The sequence below is a fragment of the Trichechus manatus genome, unplaced genomic scaffold (genome assembly GCF_000243295.1).
Source record: "Trichechus manatus latirostris isolate Lorelei unplaced genomic scaffold, TriManLat1.0 scaffold00008, whole genome shotgun sequence".
NCBI lineage: Eukaryota > Metazoa > Chordata > Mammalia > Sirenia > Trichechidae > Trichechus > Trichechus manatus.
In genome coordinates, this window is record NW_004443944.1 from 2,199,315 (window position 1) to 2,209,419 (window position 10,105).

The 10,105-nt window shown below is 46.8% G+C and overlaps 1 protein-coding gene across 1 annotated transcript in view; it reads right to left on the bottom strand.

The window, feature by feature from the left end:
• The window catches only part of CDH4 (cadherin 4), a 661,165-nt gene that overhangs the window by 137,877 nt on the left and 513,183 nt on the right, over positions 1-10,105 (bottom strand). The window contains exon 6 of the mRNA XM_023741423.1: positions 1,551-1,724. Within this exon, the coding sequence (XP_023597191.1) occupies positions 1,551-1,724 (174 nt within the window). The remainder of the gene's footprint in view (positions 1-1,550; positions 1,725-10,105) is intronic.

Genomic DNA, 10,105 nt, shown 5'->3' on the forward strand with positions numbered 1-10,105 from the left:
CATCATCAACAGCATCATTCATGGATCAGGGTCCATCATCAACAGCATCATTCATAGATTTTGGTCCATCATCAACAGCATCATGAATGGATTGTGGTCCATCGTTAGTAGCATCATTCATGGATCAGGCTAATTGGCTAGAAGGTGTGTAGCCTGCACAGACTGCACCAGGCTGGGGCTTCAATCTCGAGTACTGCACTCATATTCTTAGCTCCGGCGCAGTGGTTAAGAGATAGACTGCTAACCCAAAGGTCAGCAGTTCGAATCCACCAGCCGCTCCCTGGAAACCCAATGGGGCAGTTCTACCTTGTCCTATAGGGTCGCTATGAGTCAGAATCGACTCGACGGCAACAGGTACAGTAAATTTTATAGCGAAATCTCCAGCCTAGCCAGGCAACTCCAGGGGATTTCGGTGGTCCAGAAAAGCCAAACTCACGCTTGGTGGTGAGGTTGAGCCAGTTGCTTGAGCTTTATGCAGAGAAGGCAGGATGGCATTCCTTAGCCAGTCTCCTTGGCGGTGGGTGGAGCTGCACTGTGCTCACTAGGGTCAGAGTCTCTACTCTAAATACCCTGTGACTCTTGCCCCTTCCTGGCTGGGTCGGCAAAGCCCCGGCGTTTGATGTCTGAGACACCAGGTTTGGAGGGCGGCTCTTTGTGGTTCCTTCTTTCCTCTGCTCCATCTCTGCATTTCAAACACCCAACCCCATCTCTTCTCTTTGAAAGGAACAGGGAACAAAAGAGAGGCTAATCAGCTCTAAGAATGACAATGACCCCCTAATAGCACCCTGGAGACCCTTGCTTCAAGCAGAATGAGGTGGGGCCTTCCCACATGAATGGGAATTATTTAATGAAATTCTCACCATCATTTCATCAAATTATCGCTCAGATGGGGTGGCAATTTTCTTCAAAGGGAAGAAGAAAATGCTAGCTGATGGCCTTGATCACTGAAACACAAATTTGTAAAATGAATTCTCCCTTCGGGACAAGCAACCTATGTTGGCTGGTGAGGAGCTTGTCCACATGGGGGACGTTTCCGGGTCACCAAAGTCACCAGCAGTCAGCCACACAACTGCTTAGCCTTGCCTCCCCAGCCCCAGTCTTCCGATCACTCGTCCTGATTACCGTCACAGCAGACACACCCCCATATCATCGTTCAGTATCTCACACAGAAGTGGAAAGGAACGCGAGTAAGCAAACCAAAGAAAGGGTGTCCAGAGGTCAAACGTCACAACACAAGTGCCCACCCCTAACTCCTTCCACACCCAAGAGCATCATTTGAAAATCACCCAGAGAGAGGTCGCTGCTTCCCCAGAAAGTCTCCTGCCTCAGACAACGCAATCCCTTCCCGAAGGTTCTCTGCTCTGGGTCACACTTATCACCAGAAAGGCGCAACCTGGGCCTCGCACACGCCAAGTGCAGAACCTGCCCTGGCTTCTGGAACACGTCCATCCACCAGATTGGCGATACCCACAGAGAGAGGCCTGGGCTGACGCTGAGCCCGTCTTCATCAGGCTGGCTTCGTGTCAAGCAGAAGGGGGACGTCCACTTACCCTCACGAGCTGCTGCGGGAAGGGCCCACGTGAGTTTTCCGGCACGTTGATGGGCGGGATGACCCAGTCCCGCTTCTGTCTTCGCAGGCCGCTGGGGTTTGGATGCTGGGGCCATGGCAGCAGCATGTCATTCGGCGGCTGAGAAGGGTCCAGAATCATATTCTTCCTTCCTTTCTGTGGGGGAGAAGAGTCAAAACAGTCTGGTTGAGTTTTGCACAAAGAAAAAGACATCTGTTAAGAGTACCCTTAGCACCCTAGATTGATAGAGAAAGATCGGACGATTTTGGGAAATGCGGCTAAGTGTTAGGGAAAAAAATCAAGCAAGACTCTCGTCTGTACCACGAGATGGATTACAGGGTTAAATGGGGAGGAAAAAAAAGGAAGAAAAAATTTAGGTGACTCTCTAACCAACAAGGAGCCCTGGTGGCACAGTAGTTAAGCACTTGGCTGCTAACCAGAAGGCTGGCGGTTCGAGTCCACCTAGTTCCTCTGCAGGAGAAAGACCTGGCGATCTGCTCCCATAAAGATTATAGCCTAGGAAATCCTATGGGGCATTCTACTCTGTCACGGGGGGTCGCTGTGAGTTAGAATCTGCTCAAGGGCACGTAACAACAACAAAACAACAACACTTCGTCAAGAGCTTTTAAAGCCCAAAACAATGGAAGAATCACAAAGGAAAAGAGCAACTAGGTTTTAATTTAAAACCTCTGTTTACGAAAACATACTGAAAAACAAATTTACAAATACCAAAAACAGGCTTTGCCAAAAATGTGACAGAGGGTTAATAGTCTCAATATATAAAAGCAAGTAGTCCTGGTGGCACAATGGTTAGGTGCTTGGCTGCTAACCAAAAGGTCGGTGGTTCGAACCCATCCAGCAGCACCATGGAAGAAAGACCTGGCTATCTGCTCCCATAAAGACTGTTGTTGTTGTTAGGTGCTGTGGAGTTGGTTCCAACTCATAGCAATCCTACGTATGACAGAATGAAACACTGCCCAGTCCTGTGCCATCCTCACAATTGTTGCTATGTTTTAGCCCACTGTTGCAGCCCCTGTGTCAATCCATCTCATTAAGGGTTGTTATAGACTGAATTGTGGCCCCCCCAAAACGTGTGTCAACTTGGCTAGGCCATGATTCCCAGTATTGTGTGGTTGTCCTCCATTTTGTGATCTGATGTAATTATCCTATGTGTTGTAAATCCTACCTGTATGATGTTAATGAGGCAGGATTAGAGGCAGTTATGTTAATGAGGTAGGACTCAATCAACAGGATCAGGTTGTACCTTGAGTCAGTCTCTTTTGAGATATAAAAGAGAGAAGTGAGCAGAGAGACGGGTGGGTGACCTCATTGCCACCAAGCAAGAAGAGCCAGGAACTGAGCACAACCTTTGGACTTGGGGGTCCCTGAGCCGAGAAACTCCTAGATCAGGGGAAGACTGATGACAAGGACCTTCCCCCAGAGCCAACAGAGAGAGAAAGCTTTCCTCTGGAGCTGGTGCCCTGAATTCAGACTTCTAGCCTCCTCAACTGTGAGAGAATAAATGTCTGCTTGGTACAGCCATTCACTTGAGCTATTTCTGTAATAGCAGCACTAGATAGGAGCCCTGGTGGTGCAGTGGTTAAGAGCCTGGCTGCTAACCAGAAGGTCAGCAGTTCAAATCCAACAGCCGGTCGTTGGAAATCCTAATGGGCAGTTCTACTCTGTCCTGTAGGGTTGCTATGAGTTGAAATCGACTGAACAGCAACTTCTTTTTTTTTTTTCCTAAGCACTAGATAACGGAGACATGCCATGGATACACTTTGGTTTCAAGTTTCCAGTTACTATCGTTCTATGGACATTTCTCCGTGTCAGAGTCTTCACAGCATAACTTTTCATGACTACGTCATATCCTAAGTTACGAACATACCAGAACTAAACCAGCCGCTGTTGAGTTGATTCCAACTAACGGAGACCCCCAGTATGTCAGAGTAGAGCTGTGCCCCTAGGGTTTTCAATAACTGTGATCTTTTGAAAGTAGATCACCAGGCCCTTCTTGACAAATTCAATATTTTCTTCACTTATGATGATGTTGCTTATTTGCCCAGTTGTGAGGATTATTGTTTTATGCTGAGGTGTAATCCATACTGAAGGCTGTGGTCTTTGATCTTCATCAGGAAGTGCTTCAAGTCCTCTTCACTTTCAGCAAGCAAGGTTGTGTCATCTGCATATTTCAGGTTGTTAATAAGTCTTCCTCCAATCTGATGTCACATTCTTCTTCTTCATATAGTCTAGCTTCTCAGATTATTTGCTCAGTATACAGACTGAATAAGTATGGTGAAAGGATGCAACCCCGATGCACATCCTTCCTGATTTTAAACCACGCAGTATCCCCTTGTTCTGTTCTAACGACTGCGTTTTGGTCTACATACAAGTTCCGTATGAGCACAACTAAGTGTTCTGGAATTCCCATTCTTCACAATGTTATCCTTAATTTGTTACTATCCACACAGTCAAATGCCTTTTCATAGTCAATAAAACATAGGTAAACATCTTTCCGCTATTCTCTGCTTTCAGCCATGATCCATCTGACATCAGCAATGATATTTCTTGTTCCATGTCCTCTGCTGAACCTAGTTTGAATCTGTGGCAGTTCCCTTTAGAGGTACTGCTGCAACCGTTCTTGAATTATCTTCAACAAGATTTTACTTGCGTGTGATATTAATGATATTGTTCGATAATTTCCACATTCTGTTGGATCACCTTTCTTTGGAATGTGAATGTCTATGGATCTCTTCCAGTCAGTTGGCCTGATAGCTGTCTTCCAAATCTCTTGACATAGATGATTGAGTGCTTCCAGGGCTGCATCTGTTTGTTGAAACATCTCAATTGGTATTCCATCAATTTCTGGAACCTTGATTTTCACCAATGCCTTCAGTGCAGCTTGGACTTCTTCCTTCAGTACCATCGGTTCTTGATCAAATGCTGCCTGCAGAAATGACTGAATGTCGATCAATTCCTTTTGGTACAGTGACTCTGTATATTCTTTTCGTCTTCTTCTGATGCTTCTTGCATTGTTCAATATTTTCCCCATAGAATTCTCTAATATCGCAACTTAAGGCTTGAATTTTTTCTTTATTTCTTTCAGCTTGAGAAACGTTAAACATTTTCTTCCCTTTTGGTTTTCTAACTCCAGGTCTTTGCACATTTCATTATAATACTTTGTGTTCTTGAGCCCCCCTTTGAAATCTTCTGTTCAACTCTTTTACTTCATCATTTCTCCTGTTCACTTTAGCTACTTTATTTTTAAGGGCAAGTTTCAGAGTCTTTTATGACATCTATGTTCATCTTTTCTTTCTTTCCTGTCTTTTTAATGACCTTTTGCTTTCTTCACGCATGATATCCTTGATGTCATCCCACCATTTGTCTGGTCTACAGTCATTAGTGTCAAAGATTACAGCCTAGGAAACCCTATGGGTCAGTTCTACTCTGTCACATGGGGTTTCTGTGAATCAGACTTGACTCAATGGCACCCAATAACATATAAAGAGCTCTTATAAATCAGTAAGAAAAGTAATTGAGTAGTTTTTTTTTAATAACAGGAAAAGGAAATGAGTAGATAATTCACAGAAAAATAAATATAAATGATTGATGAACTTATGAAAAATGTTCATGTCTCCCAGTAATCAAATAATGCAAACTAAAGTAACATATCTTTCTCTCCTATCAAATTGATGGGACTAAGAACATCGAGACTCAACACTGAGGAGAGTGTTATGAATCTATGGAGTGTAAACTGTCGAGACCATGAGCTTTGGGGTCAAATCGACCTGGCTATGCCCTCGAATACTTCTGTGACATGGAGCAAGTCACTCCAACTCGCTAAACCTCAGTTTCTTCTTTTAAAAATGCTGCTGCTAATAACAGTAATGAATTCAGAGGGTTGCTATAGGAATTAAATTAGACCACGCTGAAAAAACACAGAGCCCCATGCTTTGCAATGAGTGGCGGGAGTGAATGTTGGCTGTGATGGGGCTGGTGCAGCTCACACTTGCTCATGGGTTGCGAGTTAACACTGTCCTTCTTTGAGCAGATCCTCCTGAACATTAAGAGCATCAAGGATGATTCTCCCATTGAACCCAGCAACTCCACTGCAGGAGATCTGTCCCAATGAAAGTTTAAGACACGTGGACAAAAATCTCTATATAAAGCTGTTAACTGCAGATGTTTTTATAACAGTAAAACCACCAGGAAGAAGTCTGGATGCTTGACAGTAAATAACGGTTAAATGCATTATGCTATGTTCATCTCTTAAGGGTCCCTGGATAGAGAAAATGGTTAAGTGCTCGGCTACTAACCAAAAGGTTGCCGGTTTGAGTCCACCCAGAGGCACCTCAGAGAAACACCTGGTGATTTCCTTCCAAAAGATTACAGTTACTGAAAACCCTAGGGGCACAGTTCTACGCTGACACACATGGGGTCTCCATGAGTTGGAATCGACGGCACGAGCAACTTGATGGCAGCTGGTTTGGTTTTGGTATGTTCATAACTCAGGATATTACATAGTCAAGACAAGAGTCTGACATGAAGAAATGTCCGTAAAATGACAGTAAGTGGAGACGTGGAACCAAAGTATATACATGGCATGTCTTAGTTATCTGGCGCTGCTGTAACAGAAATACCACAAGTGGGTGGCTTTAACAAACACATTGATTTTCTTACAGCCTAGGCGTCAGCTCCCAGGGAACGCTTTCTCTCTCTGCCAGCTCTGGGGGTAGGTCTTTGGCATCAGTCTTTCCCTGGGTCTAGGAATTTCTCAGTGCAGGAACCCTGAGTCCAAAGGATGTTCTGCTCCTGGCTCTTCTTGCTTAGTGGTAAGAGGTCCCTTTGCTCTCTGCTGGATTCTTTCTTTTATATCTCAAAAGAGATTGACTCAAAATACAAACTAATCCTGTACACTGAGTCCTGCCTCATTAGCATAACTGTTTCTAATCCTGCCTCATTAGCATCATACCAAAACTCATTTCTGTTGAGTCGATTCCGACTCATAGCGACCCTATAGGACACAGTAGAACTGCCCCATAGAGTTTCCAAGGACAGCCTGGTGGATTCAAACTGCTGACCTTTTGGTTGGCAGCTGTAGCACTTAACCACTATGCCACCAGGGTTCCCCATTAACATCACAGAGGTTAGGATTTACAACACATAGGATAATCACGTCAGATCACAAAATGGTGGACAATCACACACTAGTGGGAATCATGGTCTAGCCAAGTTGATACACATTTTTGGGGGACACAAGTCAATCCATAACACCTCATGATTTGCAATTTTTTTTAAGGTCAGATAAGAGATTGGAAGAAAGTACATCGAAGTGTAAAGCCTGGTTTTCTCTAGGTCGCCAGGAAGTCTCGTCTCACCTCGTCCCCTTGACCTTTCCTGTATTTCCTGACTGTTGCCATGTACATGGACATTTACGGTTAAAACAGCCCACGGCACTTCATGTATATACATGACATGTGTGACGCCTACGTTTACTTTCGAGGCAATCCATATGTCTTGTCTCACATTGGGGACGCTGCTCATTTCACTTGTAGCTGTGGAATGAGACTTACACGGCAGCCCATGTGGGGAGGACAAAGCTGGCTGGGGATGTCTGACCGCAGGGATCCCTGCTTCTGGGGTCTCCCCAATCACGGTGGGGTCTTGGGCTGGCCACCCCTCACCCCAGAGCTGGGCTCCAGGCCTGGGGGAGGATGCAGGCAGTCTTAAGGCTGCTGTATTCACAGAGCACCTTCCCGTTCCCTTCTGCAAAAACGCTGCACTTTTGTTCTGCAAGCCAAAGACACACAGACCCAACTGTCTGCTTGATGCACAACAAATTCTTACATTTGCCCCTAAAAACCCAAACTTAAAATCTCATCAATTTATGATTTCAACTTTGACAAAAATACTTAACTTGCATTTAATAAAGCCTTTAGATTTGACTCCTAGATCACCAAGATTACTGGGAATAAAGGAACAAGGGAAACACCGTGACCAGAAAGCCCTCAGGACAGCATGAGACATTCGAAAGGACAATGGAAGGGACTCCAGCAAGCCAGAGTGTCCTCACGAAAGGTACCCGTGAATACTGAAAGAGACTCAAGGGATTTAGCAAGATGTGTCTGGACTGGATCTTGGTTCAGACCAGGGCTTCGAACCTGTTCTTTCGGTTTGAACCCCTGCTGAAAATTTTGCATTTCTAACAAGTTCCCAGGTGATGCTAACGCTGCTGGTTAGGGACCAATTCTGACAACCAGTAGTAGAGCAGTGGTTCTCAAAAATGTATGATACATAAGAATCACCTGGGGATCTTGTTAAATTGTAGATTTGGATTCAGTATTGGGTGGAAATGCTAATTCTCAGGAGGGGTTCAACCCAGAACAGAATTGCCTCGAAGCCCTGGTTCAAGCAGACCACCTGCAAAGGGACAACTGGAGAAATTTAAATATGGATTGGAGCTTATTAATATTAATGAGTTATTAATTTTGTTGTGATTTGTGTGATAATATCATTCTGGCTATATAAGATGTCTCTATGTTTTAAAGAACCATATTGATGTAAAACAATAAAGCCTCATCCATGGAAAACTCTGCCTGGATAAGCCACCTCCCAAGGCCAGCTCCCCTCCCAGAGCCCCAGCCGTCTCCTGGGTCCAGCTCCTGCATTCCAGTCTGCAGCCATAAACAACCACGGGGTTTTCCCTAGGCACCCCCATCCTTCCTAGAAGGGGCCGTGTGGGGGTGCGTGCCCCAGGGGCCTTGGGGTCTCCTGGAATATGGCTGTACCAATTTGTGCTCAAGGCAAACTCGTGGTTAACTGTCAGCTCCCCCACCCCAGGATAACAAAGCGGTGGCAGCTCCTTCAGATCCCTTTAGGACATCCTGGCCGCACACTCGTGCCCTGAAATGGGGATGCAGACAGTTGCTTCCCACGGCTCCTCGCCCCGAGGACCAGGCCGTGCCTCGTAGGAATTGTCGTCAGATGAGGGGGACAGCGAGACACCTCTGGGGGACCACGCGGCCCTTCTTCTGCTGGAAGAGCTCCTGTATGTCCCAAGCCTGGCCCAAAACAAACAAGGCCCCACGGGAGTCTGGTCTGACTTTCACCCCTTTGGGCTCCTGAGGTCTAAGCTTTGATGGTAAAGACCAGATTAGTCCAGCTGCTGAAAGGTCCCTGAAATAGCACAGAAACAACCAAAATAACCGTGACCACCACTGAGCACTTAGGTTCCAAGCTCCATGCTGTCGCTGTTCCGCGCAGTCTCCCCCTGAAACTTCCCTACAACCAACTCAGTTGTTGTTGGGTGCTCTTAAGGCGATTTCAACTCACAGTGACCCCATGTGACTCAGAAGAACTACCCCATAGGGTTTTCTAGGCTACAGTCTTTACAGAAGGAGTCCTGGTGGCGCAACGGTTAAGTGCTTGGATGGTAACTGAAAGGTTGGAGGTTCGAATCCACCCAGCGGCTCCTAGAGAGAAAGACCTGGCAATCTGCTCCCGTAAAAATTACAACCTAGAAAACCCTATGGAGTAGTTCTGCTCTGTCACGTGGGGTGGCCATGAGTCAGAACCGACTTGACAGCACCTGACAACAACAATCTTTCTAGGTGCAGATTGCCAGGTCTTTCTTCCTTGGAGCTGATGGGTGCGTTCGAACCTCCAACCTTTCGGTTAAGCAGTTATGTATCAGAACCCTCACTTTCCCAGGGAGGCGGCAGGGGCAAGACAGCAGGCACCTCCCTGCAATCACACAATGAGCTAAGCAAAGGCGGGATCTGCACACCAGGAGTCTGCACAGCCGGGCACTTGGCCAGGGCACCCCTACTCCTGGGGGCTTTGCCTGTGAAGTTTAATCCCATTCACAGCCCTCAGCCAGATGTGCAGTGGGCTGGGCAGAAACTGACATTCCCCGGGAGGAGGAGGGAGCCGGGATAAAGCGGGTCGGAGATGTTTCCCTGCACCCAGGAAACTGTGATAAACCCCAGAGGGGGTGGGCATAGAACTCTGGGTCCCTAGCTGTTGCCGAGTGGGCCCCAACTCACGGTGACCCCACGCGCAGCAGAACAAAACGCTGTCTGGTCCTGCACCATCGCCACCATCAGCTGTGGATAGACCGTTGTGTCCCACAGGGTTTTCACTGGCTGACTTTAGAGGCAGATCGCCAACCTTTCTTCCTAGTCCATCTTAGTCTGGAAGCTCTGCTGAAACCCCGAAGTCCCTGAGCAAGTACAGGCCGAGGGGGTGAACACACGGGTCTTTGTGTGCTAGGTATGTGGGCCTGCTCGTGACGCCAGACCCGCAGACCCAAGTGTGGCCAGACCAGCAGCATCCACACATACCCAGCTTGTTAGAAATACTTGTTCTTGTTAGAAATGCTTGTTCTTTGGCCCCACCCCTGGACCAGGGATTCAGGAACGCCGGGTGAGCCCAGCAATGGCCTCAACGAGCCCCCAGGTGTCTGGTGCACTGGGAGAACCCTCACCCCACAGGAGGTAACTGGGTTCACCTGCCTCCCAGGTACCTGCCTCAGGGAA